Source organism: Brienomyrus brachyistius, unplaced genomic scaffold, assembly GCF_023856365.1.
Source record: "Brienomyrus brachyistius isolate T26 unplaced genomic scaffold, BBRACH_0.4 scaffold86, whole genome shotgun sequence".
Classification (NCBI taxonomy): Eukaryota; Metazoa; Chordata; class Actinopteri; order Osteoglossiformes; family Mormyridae; genus Brienomyrus; species Brienomyrus brachyistius.
In genome coordinates, this window is record NW_026042361.1 from 788,331 (window position 1) to 805,526 (window position 17,196).

Below are 17,196 nucleotides of genomic sequence, written 5' to 3' on the forward strand. Positions count from 1 at the left end.
AATTTCCCAGTTATGAGTTCAAATGAAATGCAGAATTATACAAACAACACACATGTATATGTTATTTTAATACAATCCCACAATAAAATGAAATTTGAGTTGCAGTCCTTGAATTATAGAGGACTAAATTTTAAAGAATGATTTTACTGAATTATAGATCCTAAGAACTGGTTTGAACACATTTGTAAAGTGACGCATGTTGGGGAAAGAAGCCATGTTATTTTCTCTCACTTGGTTTCTGGGGAACACCTAGCGTATACAGTGTCCCGAAACACAAGGCCTGCAATCGCCCACCCTTGAACAACTCCTAAATAGTTTATGCAAATGCACGGGACAGCTCTGCTACTTCACACATACTAGATTGGGGGTAGGAACCCTGCTCCCTGCTGTGTGGTTTGTGTTGGCTGTGAATCGATGGAAACACACAGGCTGCCCTCTGCTTTACAGCTCTAGAACCCGGGACCACAGGGCTTTTCATGCCGCCTCAGATGTTACCTGTTTCACTGAATCCAACACTGTGTGACCCAAGTCCAAAGAAAAATGTAATAAACTGTCAGAAACCATGCAGTTTTCCACTCCATCACATCCAATATTTTAGCACACGAACGTCTGAAACTATATGCTGTTTATTATGTTTCACTGAAAATCCAAGACACAAAAATCGTTTTACAATAACATACTTTCATGCATTTTCAAGCTAAATAACAATGAGAACTGTGCACACAAAAGCTAACTCATTTATATTCTGCATACACTTTGCAATTTATATTTGCAAAAGTTTCGGTATCACTCAAGATTTTGAAAATGGCAAAGTCTAAATGTAGGATTTAAAATCCTACATTACGAAAATTACACTGGTGTACATACATTATAATTACAGAGGGCTTGGTGAAGGCAGGACATCAGAAATTTGCCTGAATGCCCGGATCAGCGGCCACAGCCAAAGGTCCTGTTCCACTCCACGTAGAGCTCCAAGTCTTTGGAGGACACACTGGGGCGCACAGTCTTCAGGGCCTCCTGGAAATCAGCATGAACGATGGGACGCACTTGATCAGGTGTGATACTGGCAATGTCATCTACCTGGATGCTGCGAATAGGGCCTAGCGCTGCCTCTCGGCAAAGCTGGGTCATATCGGCACCAGAGAACCCTTGGGAGCTGGCCACAACACACTCCAGCTCCTCTGACTTCAAATGGCATTTCTCACAGGCCATTAGGCTGGCTATGATTTGGCGACGGGCTGCAGCCTCAGGCAGGGGAATGTACAGGCGCTTAGCTAGCCTTCGCCGGGCTGCCTCGTCTATCTCCTGTGGTCGGTTGGTGGCCCCAACCACCAGGATCCGGTCATCAGCTGAGGTGGCTGCCCCATCCAACTGGACCAAAAACTCAGTCTTGATGCGCCGTGAAGAGTCATGCTCACCATCTGTCCGTTGGGAAAGCAGTGAGTCAATTTCGTCAATGAAGATAACGGCTGGTTGGTGGCAGCGGGCAATTGCGAAAAGGGCCCGGACCATCTTCTCACCTTCTCCAACCCACTTAGAAGTCAGGGATGAGGCACTAATACTGAAGAAGGTGGCCCCAGACTGACATGCAATGCATTTGCCTATCAGTGTCTTTCCAGTACCAGGAGGGCCGAAAAGCAGGATTCCTTTGGGGGGACCGCGAAGCCCAGTGAAGATGTCGGGTCGCAGCATGGGCCACACTACAATCTCCTTGATCGTTGCCTTTGCAAACTCCAGTCCAGCAATTTCATCCCAAGAGATCGGTGGGCCATGATCCATGATCTCACTCATGATCAGCTCAATGATCTTGGGTTCAAAGTTCTTTAGTCGTTCATCAACAGGCTGAGACTCCTGGACTGACCCACTGGCACCTGCCCCCTCACCCTCCTCCTGCCTGGGCATAGGGGACACGAATTTGGAGAAGGCACCTCGGGATCTGTTGGCACCCAGGGACTTCTTCATCCCACCAGACAGGCCAGCTGGCTGGGCTCGCTGTGGTTGCTGACCGTGTTTCTTCTGCTGCTCTACTACCAGCTGCTCCTTGGCTGACCTGAAGCTGCTGGCTCGGCCATCCTCCCCTCTCTTTCCTGCAACACTGGAGCCACCACGTGCTTCAGAAGCCACATGGCAAGACTGTGAGTTATTGCAGGCCTTCCGCTTCGAAGGGTTCGAGGGGAAGGAAACGGACCGATGGCTAGGGGCAGGCTGACAGGTCATGTTAGCACTGCTGCTAAATAGCGGGTTCATGGTGGGTTGAGCTGTGCTGCAAGATCCAAAGGAAGAAGATGGAAGCAATGCTCCATGGCCACTCGCTTTTCCTGCCCCATCTCTCAGAACATTACTGCGAGCCCCAATAGCCTCGGTTTTTGAAAACACATCCTCATTGCAGGGTGCCAGCTTCAGAGAGCAGCCTTGATCACTATCACCACGAAACCCCCCACCAACTACAACATCCACATCTTCTCGTGGTACGAGGGCACTCACAGCCCCAGTTTCGCCACGGACAATGTGCCGCACACACGGCAAAGCCAGGACACTTTCTGGTGTCAAGGCCGACTGCCACTGCGTGCTGTCGTTTCTGTGTCCACGAGCCAGGTGCAGTACACTGTCGGCATAGTTGTTCAGGCCTGTGCGTGGGTCATCGGAGTCCAGCACTGCGGAGTAGTGCTCAGTGTATTTCCTGAGTAGATGGGCTGTAGCTGAAGCTGACAGCAGAGAAGTCGCCCATGCATACTGCACGTCCAGGATGTGTGCCCGGTACGCATCTGCCTTTTGTTCAGGTGTGCAGGTGCCAGATGAAATGTCAAAGGTCCTCTTCTGCCACTCGCTCAGGCGTGCCTCACTCATGTCGAAGCCTGTGAGGGACAGCAGCAGTGTGTTAAAATATGAGATCAGGTGGTGGGAGGGGCAGAACGATATGCAAACTGCAGGACTGCTAAAGCACTGGCAGAACTACAGACACTGGTTCTAACAGTAACAGGGAGCCCCATGGAGGGTCAGAGGGGTCTCTCCTGGATATGGCTACATCCTTTACCTGGCAGGCAAACCTGTCTCACTCAGTATCCATTTTTTAATTAATCTTTTTCATGCTAAAGCTATTTACAAAAAACATATTATATCTCTTAAGGATATTTCACAGAGACATCTGTAACACATTGAAAAAGACAAAAAAAAATAATGTACTGGGCCTATTATAAGAAGCTTAAGTCACTGGGCTAAAGACAAGTTTAACATTTTACAGGGTTAACAGGAAAATAACTGAGCACACAGTACGGAAAGGACATTATGCAAAGACATTCCTCTTCTGAAAACCATAAACGCAGGCATTCGTGTTCGAAAAGATAGTAGGTTAACTGTTCAACATCTTTTATTAATGCATTAATAAAATTATTAAGCAAATGAAAATATCCACGTGCACAAGGAAGGACGTCTGTGATATTAAGTAAATTTACTACAAGGTTACTGAGCAAACTGGATTAGCTAACATGCAACTCAGACGCCGGGATTAAAGAAACCTGAAGCAGAATTAATATTCGTTTAAAATGCGTTTATATTATTGTCGACGAACAGTACATAACCCAATATATAACCCACAACGTACATTAAAAATCAAGTTATCGACACTAAAATCGTTATTCTAACCTTCTAGCTGTTCTAGCAACGAAACAAAGTCACTGGTCAGCGACATCGGCCAACATTTAATCTAAACATAGGTTTATATTAAAGGTTAATTATCTACTAAAATTATTGTAAAATATTACATACGAATTTTACGGCACGCGCTTCTGAAGAGATGAACTTAAAATTTACCAAAACAGCTCATGCAAACTATGAGCGACTACAAAGCTCCCGCCATGTTCCGTATTCGGTCAAAGTCGGGCAGGAAATCGGATTGACTCGGAACAAAGATCGTAAAAACTCGGGCTGAAAATCGGATAGGCTCGGAATGAAGATCGGACAGACATGAAGGATTGGACACAATCGAAGGCCGCTAATAGGAAACACATTGTCTGGAGGTTTATAAAGACAATTATAAATCACAATGCAAATTAAAACTTAAGTATTGATTACAAAATGAAGTTATGGAATATTACAAAACATAGTATAATATAATTACAGTTTGAAGGAAGCACTCCTATAAGAATTTCACTATAATATGTACATATGGCAATAAAAAAATCTGAGACCTGAACATTTTTAGAATGCGTAATTTAAAAACCAAATTCAGAATTATTGAAGCGTGGGAGCATGCTGGGAAATTTTAACGCAAACCGTTTACTTTGTGCTCCGATGGTCGCGTGTTCCACTGCCTGTGTCTTGCATGAACCCTGGCCGATTCTCGTGTGTTTGTAGCCAGAGTATAAATTACCTACCACAATTAATATGTCTAACTGTCCAGCGTCCGACCTCCCTGCGTTTCCTCGTTATTTGTTCATTAGATGCTTGTTTGATACCGCGGTCAGTCCTTTAAAATGCACTGCTTTTCCTTAAAACGAGCATTATCGTTTTTCGGTTTGCCAGGCATTTTATTAACATTTGTTTTGGGATTCTACTATTTCACATTACCGTACTACATTTCACATATGAATTTATTTAGCTAACACTAGTAGTAATTAAATTAATTTACTAGCTAAACATAAAGATAATACATACACACCACCAATCCTTTAACAACTCATAGAAGACCGTGTGGAAGTTGATATTTCGACCACTAGATGGCATCAAATACACAAGAATATCATAAGGGCCCCGAAATGAGATGAAATCATATCGATATGACTTCTTCATGAACTGGTTCACTGCGCATGGGCAGGAATTTAAGGTTAAAAAAGAAAAAGGGGAAAAAAACGCAGGTTCATTAACCGCAAAGCTTTTATTTTAACATGTCAATATCAGTACATAAATACACAGTTTTAACATGAGCTTGGACACACCAGTCATATAGAAATACTTTTACATCAATTTTCAGTGGCAGTAGTTTTTGACTGAAAGATATAGGAAATAAGTGACAGAGGTGACAACGTAGTACTAAAAAACAACAGCAAAAAAATTTAGACTCACGTGTTGAATGTCAAGTGTATCTTCTCTCTGCATCAATATATACAAATTACTAAGCCAAGTCAGTTAAAGACAGAGTTATAGCTGTTGTGTATTTGTCCAGCCAGTGGTAGCAACTGATAAAATATATTCAAGATACAACCACCTCTAACAGAGCACAGAATTGAGCTGGTTTAGCAAGGGATGATATTAAGAGGGTCATCCTTTCCCACTCAAGCACAAACAACCATTCAAGGTGGATTTTCATTCTTAGTCAACAAGAAATACGAAGGACAGCAAGTTTGATGCCTCATCCCTTGTTCCAAATTGTGCAGTCAAGGCCTTAGAAGCGGCACCCAAGTTCTTACCCTCTTAACTGACCTCAGATCAGTTCTTTAATTCCACAGCGTTTACTGCCCCTTCATAGGTTTGTTCTATATGGTGTCTTTAAAACCATGATCTAAGTGGTTCCCTTGTCATATCCCCCCCAGCCATGTCTAACAGGGTATTAACCAGACTTCAGACAAGTTTGCAGGTCCTGTGCCCAAAATCTGCCAGTGATTATTGGAGTTAAAAGTCAAAGTGTTTTTGTAGGTCACAGCATACAAGTTGCAGCTTCCTGCTTGCATTCCAGCATGCTGACTTCCAAGGACCATTTACTATAACCATGCGGCACTGACTTGTACACAACCATTCAAATGGAGATAAAGTACCACATTCCTCATTTATTTTTAGCTCATGACATCTCGCTCCCTCTGGACTTTGAGGGGCTCTGCACCCAACAGTAAACATATTCCCATCCCGTCTCTCATCCAGCCATAAATCATCATGTCATCAGAGCTTTCCTTCCTTACGACTTGTTAGAAACGGAGGAACACAAATCACCCAGCATTTTATGAAAAGCTCCTACTCAAAACAGTCTGCATCTGCTCTCACACACGTTCTGTGGTGCAGAGTTACTGAGGAATCCAGCAGAGACGATGAACATACCCAGACTGATCACCTCGCCTCTTATTCTTTGCTAATACAAAGCAAAAGCAGGTGGCTTTTGAAGACAAAACAAAGCAGAGTTCAAAAGCCAGACGCTGCAGGTCCAGAAGATCACCAGAGATCCATCACAGCCCTGAGGTAGGCGGAACTTTAGGGTAATTATTACAGCAACTGCATTCCCACTTATGTTTTAACCACCTGATGTTAAAAATGTATAACAAACATTACTGAGCATCCCAGTCACTAGTGATACTGTTCGCATCGTCTGCTTTTGGTCTATTGATTTTCTCACTTCATTTCTTAAAAACTCTGTCAAGCAGATTGGTTGCTTTGCATATTTTTAATTCGTGAGAAGTACATTTTGTGATGACACTGCAGGCAAGTACTTTAGGAATGGATAGTCATGCTTTATCGATCCCCACTGTGAAATTCTCTTCACTTTGCTTCATCTCTATACAGGTGAGAGCTAGCTTGGGGAGGGAGGGGGAGAGGTCACAGCAAAGGGGCAGCCACCTTGTGGCTCCCTGGAAGCTGCGGGTTAAGGGCCGTGCTCAAAGGCCCACAGCCATGTTACTATTCTGCCAAGGCTGGGCTCAAACCAGTGACCTTCTGGTCCCAGATGCAGATGTTTAGCCCACTAAGCCACACAACACCCCTAGACACTAAACCTGTTGCAGTGTCAAGCTGGAGGCATAATCCACACACACTTGCGAGAGAAACAGATGGTTACCACTGGCAAACTGCAGAGTAGAATACAGGGAGTTCTTCAGTAGAACAGGGTTTGGATTGACAGCTCTGATAATGGGGTGTGCTGGAGTGCAGATAATCAGATCCAAGGCAATAAGAAAAAAAAAATGGTCAAAGTGTGCTTTCAGTAAGGCAAGCCTTGAACTGAATTTTTTTTTGTGGGTCCAATTCAAGGAACATTCCACCCAATCACAGGGAGATCCTCCAGGGGAACAGATTCCAGCACAAAATGCCCTGAAAGAAGATCAGTGTTGCGCAGTGAGGCATAGGGGATGCCACTGCATGCTGCCACAGTGGAGTCCACTTTGAACACAAACACACAGGTATCACCACTCTGTCCTTCAGGCAAATCTGTGCAAGCAAGTGAATTTAGAGGACTGATGTACAAAAGGCAGAAGAGATCCTGTAGCCCACTGGACAAGACACTTGCCTGCACATTGATCATCTACCACCCTGTGTGTTCCTCTGCACTATATCCCCCCCACACACACGTAGCTCTATTCCAAGGATGAGGGAATGTTTCTGAGTATCTGAGTACTTTCATGCCCGACCCTGAAGTGCCTGCTTCACAGCCTGGCATTCTCCTGCAGGAACAAGTGTGTGGCAGCTCTTGGCTGACATGCATCTGTAGGCTTTAGCAGACTGTGTTCCTGTTCTGCACAGCCTGGGATCTACATCAACACCTCTATTTTCAACTCACCTGCCACATGAAGAAGACATGTGACTTCAGGCACAGTGTTCATTTCTACAAAAAAAAAAGCCGTCTGACAGTGGCATTGGTGACAGCCACTGCCGGACACTTGCGTAACAACCAGAGGTTGAGTTTTAAAGCATAACAGTCATCAGTGCTTAGAAGAAAACATCAGATATTTCAAACCATTCAAGGAGTTTGTAGCATCAGTTCTGTTCAATTCAGGAAGCATATATGTATAAAAATAAAAAGCTTGTGAGACATTCAAGGCCCTGAGGGTTTTATTTTCTTGTCCACTCTTATTTTTGAAATATCTGTTTAAGTCTTTCTCTTTAAAAATGTTTGATCTTCAGTCCATCTCATCCACAATTCCCGCTCTTCATTTTCACCAACCTAAAGTTTTGAGCCTCCGAAAAATCTGGAGAAGATTCTTTTCTTCCACATATGGAAGATCGAAGGGGCTGGATCCCATTGGCTGGCGGACAGGCCGAGGGGCCAATGACATAATGGCTGTGGTGAAGGCATGCTCCTCATTGGGTCTTCTGGACCCAATCCCAACTCTCATCGCTGTCCTTTCTGTTCTTCTCTGCCTCGATGATCTCCTTATACCGCCGACGGAAGAAACCCATCTGTAAACATACAGAAGATCTTAGTAGTGTCCTCTCCTGCAGAGCCAAGGCCGGCGAATTTAGTCAGTGATAGCTAGAATTTTTATACCTCTTAATGATATGATGGTTGAATTATTGCATTCTAGAACAGTAAGTATAGTACAGTCATATGAAAAAGTTTGGGAACCCCTCTTTTTGGATTTTTATCATTGGCTGAGCTTTCAAAGTAGTGACTTCCTTTTAATTTATGTCATGCCTTATAGAAACTGTTGTAACTGCACGCAGGGTGAGCGAGTGGGGAATGAGGAATCAGGGTGGGGTACTCGGAAATCCAAAAGGCAGGGGTTTATTACAAGAACGGCACAAAGACACGGTATAGACGTCAATGACAGACCTGGTTACAGAGATTTAGACGCGGACTTAAATACACAGGACTGGACGGGTAAAACAGGAAACAGCTGGTAACAGGCGGGATGCACACAGGGTAAATGAGAGGGCGTGATCCACATGAGGGCGGTACGAGCAGGTCATGACAGAAACAGGAGTATTTCAGCAGTGACATTAAGTTTATTGGATTAACTGAAAATATGCAATATGCATCATATAAAAATTAGAAAGGTGCATAAATTTGGGCACCCCAAGAGAGATATTACATCAATACTTAGTTGAGCCTCCTTTTGCAAATATACCAGCCTCTAGATGCCTCCTATAGCTTATCAGTCCAAAGCACTTTGTTCCAAAATGAATCTGGATTGTCTAAATGAGCTCTTGCATACAATAAGCAACTCTTTGTGGTGCGAGTACAGAAAGGGCTTCACCCTGCCATTTAGATGTTCTTTGTGCAAAGTAATGATGTACAGACACTGTACACCATCTGCAGCAAGATGTTCTTGCAGGTCTTTGGAGGTGATCTGTGGGTTGTCTCTAACCATTCTCAGTCCTCCGCATATGCTGCTTCTGTATTTTTCTTGGCCTGCCAGACCTGGGTTTCACAGCAACTGTGCCTCTGGCCTTCCACTTCCCGATTACATTCCTTACAATTGAAACTGACAGTTTAACCCTCTCAGATAGCTTTTTGTAGCCTACCCCTAAACAATCCTTGTTTTCAGATCTTCTGAGAGTTGCTTTGAGGATCCTACACTTTCACTCTTCAGAGGAGAGCCAAAGAGAAGCTGCTTGCCATTGGCCACCTTAAATTCCTTTTCTCATGATTAGATACACCTGTCTATGGAGTTCAAGGCTTAACAAGCTAATCCAACCAATATGGTGTTGCAAGTAATCAGTATTGAGCAGTTAAATGCATTCAAATCAGCAAAATTACAAGGGTACCCAATTTTTAGATTTAATTTTATACAATTAAATACTGCTTCACTAAAAATCTTTGTTTTATTCCGATAGGAAATGAAAGACATACCACTGTACTCTTTTATGGTGAAAGTAGAGTAACTTATGATGTAGGCTGAGAGGGCTTCCCAAGCTTTTTCATATGACTGTATATAAGGTGGTGTAGTATATAAGGCACTCCTAGTCACTCTGTCTCATTTGCCTGCCATAAAGCTCACTGCTGATTGGGCCTTCACAGTGCTCAGGCATTTCCTGAATAGTGCTCTGCTTAACATGTGCTGCTTTGGCAATGCAAAGTGCCCTTTTCCCAGAATCCCTTGTGTTTAAAGGATTTGTTTTGGCAGGATCCTAGCATCCAAGAACCAACATTCCGGAGCTTTAGATGTGGTGTTCCTTCAGAAATATGTGTGGGAGGAAATAAAAAGCACTTTATACTGAAAACTCTGCAATGAGGTGATTCCTTCATATGAGGGAGGTAAGGAGTGTGTGCTGATACAGTGCATTACTGCACCCACCACAGCAGGAGCCTCCTCAGGGTGAGAATCCGAGTGTAGCTCTGCAGCAGGTGATACCTCAGCACCACACTACTTTGAATAGAATGGAACATTGTGAAGTTTATTCCGGTAGCTGGCGTGCCAATGCTGCATTCCTTCATATTTGCCTCTAATATCTGCATTTCGGTCTAATTTATAGGTCTCTCCTTCCTGCTACTTGTGATTGGCTGGCCTGTTGTATTTCATCCAATAGGTTAAGACAGCTTTCACTTAGAACTCGTTCTGGGAAGCTGAGGGCACACACCAGTAACTGGACGTGGGGAGCTGAGGGTACACACCGGTAACTGGACGTGGGGAGCTGAGGGGACACACCGGTAACTGGATGTGGGAAGCTGAGGGCACACACCGGTAACTGGACGTGGGGAGCTGAGGGGACACACCGGTAACTGGCTGTGCGGAGCTGAGGGCACACACCGGTAATTGGACGTGGGGAGCTGAGGGGACACACCGGTAACTGGCTGTGCGGAGCTGAGGGCACACACCGGTAATTGGACGTGGGGAGCTGAGGGGACACACCGGTAACTGGACGTGGGGAGCAGAGGGCACACACCGGTAACTGGACGTGGGGAGCTGAGGGTACACACCGGTAACTGGCTGTGAGGAGCTGAGGGCACACACCGGTAACTGGATGTGGGGAGCTGAGGGGACACACCGGTAACTGGACGTGGGGAGCTGAGGGTACACACCGGTAACTGGCTGTGAGGAGCTGAGGGCACACACCGGTAACTGGATGTGGGGAGCTGAGGGGACACACCGGTAACTGGCTGTGGGGAGCTGAGGGCACACACCGGTAACTGGACGTGGGGAGCTGATGGCACACACCGGTTACTGGACGTGGGGAGCTGAGGGGACACACCGGTAACTGGACGTGGGAAGCTGAGGGCACACACCGGTAACTGGACGTGGGAAGCTGAGGGCACACACCGGTAACTGGCTGTGGGAACCTGAGGGCAAACACCGGTAACTGGACGTGGGAAGCTGAGGGCACACACCGGTAACTGGACGTGGGGAGCTGAGGGCACACACCGGTAACTGGACGTGGGGAGCTGAGGGCACACACCGGTAACTGGACGTGGGGAGCTGAGGGCACACACTGGTAACTGGACGCGGGGAGCTGAGGGGACACACCGGTAACTGGACGTGGGAAGCTGAGGGCACACACCGGTAACTGGACGTGGGAAGCTGAGGGCACACACCGGTAACTGGACGTGGGGAGCTGAGGGCACACACCGGTAACTGGCTGTGCGGAGCTGAGGGCACACACCGGTAACTGGACGTGGGAAGCTGAGGGCACACACCGGTAACTGGCTGTGCGGAGCTGAGGGGACACACCGGTAACTGGCTGTGCGGAGCTGAGGGGACACACCGGTAACTGGACGTGGGAAGCTGAGGGCACACACCGGTAACTGGACGTGGGAAGCTGAGGGCACACACCGGTAACTGGACGTGGGAAGCTGAGGGCACACACCGGTAACTGGACGTGGGAAGCTGAGGGCACACACCGGTAACTGGCTGTGCGGAGCTGAGGGGACACACCGGTAACTGGCTGTGCGGAGCTGAGGGGACACACCGGTAACTGGACGTGGGAAGCTGAGGGCACACACCGGTAACTGGCTGTGCGGAGCTGAGGGGACACACCGGTAACTGGCTGTGCGGAGCTGAGGGGACACACCGGTAACTGGCTGTGCGGAGCTGAGGGGACACACCGGTAACTGGACGTGGGAAGCTGAGGGCACACACCGGTAACTGGCTGTGCGGAGCTGAGGGGACACACCGGTAACTGGACGCGGGGAGCTGAGGGGACACACCGGTAACTGGATGTGGGGAGCTGAGGGGACACACCAGTAACTGGATGCGGGGAGCTGAGGGGACACACCGGTAACTGGACGTGGGAAGCTGAGGGCACACACCGGTAACTGGATGTGGGGAGCTGAGGGGACACACCAGTAACTGGATGCGGGGAGCTGAGGGGACACACCGGTAACTGGACGTGGGAAGCTGAGGGCACACACCGGTAACTGGATGTGGGGAGCTGAGGGGACACACCGGTAACTGGATGTGGGGAGGTGAAGGGACACACCGGTAACTGGACGTGGGGAGCTGAGGGGACACACCGGTAACTGGATGTGGGGAGGTGAAGGGACACACCGGTAACTGGACGTGGGGAGCTGAGGGGACACACCGGTAACTGGATGTGGGGAGCTGAGGGGACACACCAGTAACTGGATGCGGGGAGCTGAGGGGACACACCGGTAACTGGACGTGGGGAGCTGAGGGGACACACCGGTAACTGGCTGTGCGGAGCTGAGGGGACACACCGGTAACTGGATGCGGGGAGCTGAGGGGACACACCGGTAACTGGCTGTGGGGAGCTGAGGGCACACACCGGTAACTGGACGCGGGGAGCTGAGGGGACACACCGGTAACTGGATGTGGGGAGGTGAAGGGACACACCGGTAACTGGACGTGGGGAGCTGAGGGGACACACCAGTAACTGGATGTGGGGAGCTGAGGGGACACACCAGTAACTGGATGTGGGGAGGTGAAGGGACACACCGGTAACTGGCTGTGCGGAGCTGAGGGGACACACCAGTAACTGGATGCGGGGAGCTGAGGGCACACACCGGTAACTGGATGTGCGGAGCTGAGGGGACACACCAGTAACTGGATGCGGGGAGCTGAGGGCACACACCGGTAACTGGATGCGGGGAGCTGAGGGCACACACCGGTAACTGGATGTGCGGAGCTGAGGGGACACACCAGTAACTGGATGCGGGGAGCTGAGGGGACACACCGGTAACTGGATGTGGGGAGCTGAGGGGACACACCGGTAACTGGACGCGGGGAGCTGAGGGGACACACCGGTAACTGGACGCGGGGAGCTGAGGGGACACACCGGTAACTGGCTGTGGGGAGCTGAGGGGACACACCGGTAACTGGACGCGGGGAGCTGAGGGGACACACCGGTAACTGGCTGTGGGGAGCTGAGGGGACACACCGGTAACTGGACGTGGGGAGCTGAGGGGACACACCGGTAACTGGACGTGGGGAGCTGAGGGGACACACCGGTAACTGGACGTGGGGAGCTGAGGGGACACACCGGTAACTGGATGTGGGGAGCTGAGGGCACACACCGGTAACTGGACGTGGGGAGCTGAGGGGACACACCGGTAACTGGACGTGGGGAGCTGAGGGGACACACCGGTAACTGGACGTGGGGAGCTGAGGGGACACACCGGTAACTGGACGTGGGGAGCTGAGGGGACACACCGGTAACTGGACGTGGGGAGCTGAGGGGACACACCGGTAACTGGATGTGGGGAGCTGAGGGCACACACCGGTAACTGGACGTGGGGAGCTGAGGGGACACACCGGTAACTGGCTGTGCGGAGCTGAGGGCACACACCGGTAACTGGCTGTGGGGAGCTGATGGCACACACCGGTAACTGGACGTGGGGAGCTGAGGGCACACACCGGTAACTGGACGCGGGGAGCTGAGGGCACACACCGGTAACTCGATAGGGGAAGCTGAGGGAGATTTGATCTATATGGACACCAAGAGTGATTGTGGTGAAGTGAACAGCTCTCTGACCATGATTCTGCATAGAGTCCATCTTACCTTCCACAGCAACACAGCCAGTAGCAAGAAGATAAGGATTCCCACTAAGAGACTGATGGCGATAATCCAGCCCACCACATATCCCCGGGGCTCCTGGTTGTGCAGTGCTTCAAAAACCACCTGGAACATGGAAAGCTGAGTTTCAGACACCACTAAGAACTTTTAACCTTAAGTTAGTTTTAACTTTTGCGAAGGAAGATCGGGGTGTCTGACACTTGGGAGACAAACACCACCTAACAACAGAGAAAGTAGGATTTCGAAGGCAGAACTCAAGATGCGGGGCTGTGAAAAGCCAACAAGGTTACACAGGCTGCCTAATTCAACAGACATACATTTCCAAAGCAAGTTCTTCAGCATAGCCTGTTTGTGGAGGATAAAACATGGCCCAAGGTCCCACTGAACCTCGACATGGAAGAATGTTACCTCTATAAACTGTAACACGCTACATAAAACACACCAGCACTTTTAGTTCCATATACAAACGTGCTGTGAAAGGCAGCCGAAGGTGAATCGAAGGGAACCCAGAAGCTGAGGTTTCCCACACATCCACTCCCCTGTGGAACCCAGAGGGCCATGCGAGTGACCACAGCCGGAATACAGCCGGAATACAGCCGGAATACAGCCAGGCGGCAGCAATGCTGCAGTGAGAGAAGCAGCTGCACCCAAAAACATAGCTGTCACTTAACTGGACCGGCAGATCATGGAAGAGTCACAGGAGAAAGCTGGTAGAAAACACCAGTGGTGGAATCTATGTTGCATATGTGAGACTTGTAGCTTAATTTTCTGTACTGTACAAAGTTACTTGTGGGAGGAAGGTCTAGAGTCATATCACAGACATTGGCATAACCCTGGAACTGCTCCAGGGTGCCAGATAAACAGCCGAACCTGTGCACTGAAACCAAAAAAGAATCCCTGTGTACCTACAGTCATACATGGGTACACGTTAATGAGTGTATATTCATCATTTGACACTTAAACGAATTGTGAAGTACTATTTGAAAAAACAAAAAAAATACGATTAAAGATTCTACTTTTACGATTTTAAATCCAATAGTGCAGTTGTAACAGTTATCCAAAAACACACAGCGATAGCACTTGAGGACTCAGCAATTTGTTGATAAGCCGAATAAAGTAAAGTAATATAGGTTAAAGGTCACGGTCAACACAGGGATGTGATGGGGTCAAAGGTCGCTTCAGTGACGGAGGATATGGAAGGTCAGCTAATTTAATCAGCAGGGAACTAAATTCATTGGAGGAGCGCTTAGAGGGATTAACTTTAGTCTTGCTCAGCATTGTCACAGAATCTGTTTTCAATCAGTTTTTTTAATGGTTTATTTCAAGCTACTGGGGGTCATCTGCACTGGAGGAAAGTCAACTCACAGATACATCCTCTGGCTGGCCATCCAGCACTTCCACCGCCCTGCTGTCCACGCGGACGCCAGCCCTGGACACCAGCTGGATCACCGAGGAGCTGTCCTGCAGGAGAAACACCACGCTGATTCCCGCGCTGCAAAGCCGCCCAAATACACACACTCGAATACCCATTCGAATTTGTACAGACTGCTGTAGTGCTGTTAAAATAGTTAACACTGAATTTGCAGATAAAAACATTCTACTGCAAAGTTAATGGAAAAAAAGAAAGACTGTGCACAGGATAAATCACCCTCTTCAGGATCTCTGTGTTAAGCAGGATTCGCAGGTCCACATTCACAGACTCCTCTTTGGCCAGTGAGCCAACAGCACAGGTTATCATGAGGCAGGCACGGCCTGGGCGGTCACAATCCTGCAATATGACCGGAGAGTGAACTGTAAACATGGGGGTCTGTGGCAGCCACGGCCATGAACAGGATCACAATGAGTCACATGGTTACAAATGCGAAAACGGACAAACACAATAAGTCATTGTTACTGTCATAATTCTAATCACAGTCAAGGTGACCTACTCACATAGTCATAGTCACTGTCTCAGTGACCAAGCCAGTAGCTACTGACCCTTACATGTACTGACATTGCTACTGGCAGACCTTAAGTTACAGAATATCTAATCTAGTGTTTTTGCTCCAATTAGCAGCTAGCTCTACAGCTGAGTTTTATTGCTGCTGATGCCCGTTAGTGGTCTTTAGGTATGTCGCCCATAACGACACTGCCCTGTTCTGACTTTGTGGAGGCAGTTATAAAACCTGAATGGTGTGCAGATGTTACCAGCTAATCAGCCAAGCAGCTCACCAGCACACGCCGACCAGACTTGATGAAGAAGGCAAAGATTGTATGGAAGATGCTATCTCGCTCCTGGGGTATGCTGCAAGGCATAGGGTTATGGTGGGGGGTGCAGTTGCCTTGGTGCCCTGCAACCTGTAAGAGAATGCAGCACAGTGAGGGAAAGCCGAGCGATGGGGGCATAGATATCACATATTAGCCTGGAGGCTGTGGACTTCTCAGAGTTCTGTAGACTCTCCACAAAGGTTAAAAAGGCGTTAGTTAGGGTTGGGGTTAGGGTTAGGGTTAGGGAAAATACTTGATAGACGTACTTACATACTAAGATTTACTTATGAATGCTAAAATCAATGGTTTAGATTCTCCTCTTACATTACATATTATTTAGTAGACACTTTCACCCACAGCAACAAACTGAAAAAGCAGTGTGAAAAACAGGGTTAGTATGAACGCTTGGTGAGAAACAGCGTTAGTATGAAAGCAGGGTGAGAAACAGCGTTAGTATGAAAGCAGGGTGAGAAACAGCATTAGTATGAAAGCAGGGTGAGAAACAGCGTTAGTATGAAAGCAGGGTGAGAAACAGCGTTAGTATGAAAGCAGGGTGAGAAACAGCGTTAGTATGAAAGCAGGGTGAGAAACATCGTTAGTATGAAAGCAGGGTGAGAAACAGCGTTAGTATGAAAGCAGGGTGAGAAACAGCGTTAGTATGAAAGCAGGGTGAGAAACATCGTTAGTATGAAAGCAGGGTGAGAAACAGCGTTAGTATGAAAGCAGGGTGAGAAACAGCGTTAGTATGAAAGCAAGGTGAGAAACAGCGTTAGTATGAAAGCAGGGTGAGAAACAGCGTTAGTATGAAAGCAGGGTGAGAAACATCGTTAGTATGAAAGCAGGGTGAGAAACAGCGTTAGTATGAAAGCAGGGTGAGAAACAGCGTTAGTATGAAAGCAGGGTGAGAAACATCGTTAGTATGAAAGCAGGGTGAGAAACAGCGTTAGTATGAAAGCAAGGTGAGAAACAGCGTTAGTATGAAAGCAGGGTGAGAAACAGCGTTAGTATGAAAGCAGGGTGAGAAACAGCGTTAGTATGAAAGCAGGGTGAGAAACAGCATTAGTATGAAAGCAAGGTGAGAAACAGTGTTAGTATGAAATCAGGGTCAATTGCTCCAGTCCCGGGGCCAATTGGGGGTTAACGGTCCAATAGTGAAACCTTTTACGCATCACTGGATTTGAACTGGTAGGCCTCCAATCAAGGGCACAGCATTCAAACCCACTACGCCACTCAGAGCACATTTAGTGCACAACCATAACTAAACTACAGATGAACGTGTTTTCTCTAAATGGTACATTTGCCATGGTGTAGTTATGTATCATGTTTTTCTATCACATGTCCCAG

The 17,196-nt window shown here is 47.7% G+C and overlaps 2 protein-coding genes across 4 annotated transcripts in view; both read right to left on the reverse strand.

The window, feature by feature from the left end:
• Positions 1–608: 608 nt before the first annotated feature.
• On the reverse strand, positions 609–3,977 carry LOC125727119 (fidgetin-like protein 1). 3 transcript variants are annotated; one of them, XM_049003827.1, is made up of 2 exons: positions 3,811–3,977; positions 609–2,855 (listed from the first exon to the last, which is right to left on the reverse strand). In XM_049003827.1, exons 1-2 carry the CDS (start codon positions 3,821–3,823, stop codon positions 928–930), a joined length of 1,941 nt encoding a protein of 646 aa, XP_048859784.1. In that variant the 5' UTR covers positions 3,824–3,977; the 3' UTR covers positions 609–927. The 3 variants fall into 3 exon arrangements, with proteins under 3 accessions (XP_048859784.1, XP_048859785.1, XP_048859783.1); XM_049003828.1 differs by having other exon boundaries at positions 3,766–3,977; XM_049003826.1 differs by lacking the exon at positions 3,811–3,977 and adding an exon at positions 3,643–3,776.
• Positions 3,978–4,854: 877 nt separating this feature from the next.
• The window catches only part of LOC125727103 (integrin alpha-9-like), a 28,007-nt gene continuing 15,665 nt past the window's right edge, over positions 4,855–17,196 (reverse strand). Inside the window, exons 8-12 of the mRNA XM_049003795.1 lie at positions 15,817–15,942; positions 15,254–15,373; positions 14,971–15,066; positions 13,591–13,710; positions 4,855–8,094 (exon numbers count right to left, since the gene is read on the reverse strand). Coding sequence (XP_048859752.1) covers positions 7,996–8,094; positions 13,591–13,710; positions 14,971–15,066; positions 15,254–15,373; positions 15,817–15,942 — 561 coding nt within the window. The 3' untranslated portion in view covers positions 4,855–7,995. The remainder of the gene's footprint in view (positions 8,095–13,590; positions 13,711–14,970; positions 15,067–15,253; positions 15,374–15,816; positions 15,943–17,196) is intronic.

Coding starts and splice junctions, on each gene's coding strand:
- LOC125727119 (XM_049003826.1), bottom strand. CDS start 3,688: ATGTCGCTGACCAGTGACTTTGTTTCGTTGCTAGAACAGCTAGAAG. Junction 2,856..3,642: donor GTTGCTAGAACAGCTAGAAG/GTTAGAATAACG, acceptor TGTCCCTCACAG/GCTTCGACATGAGTGAGGCA.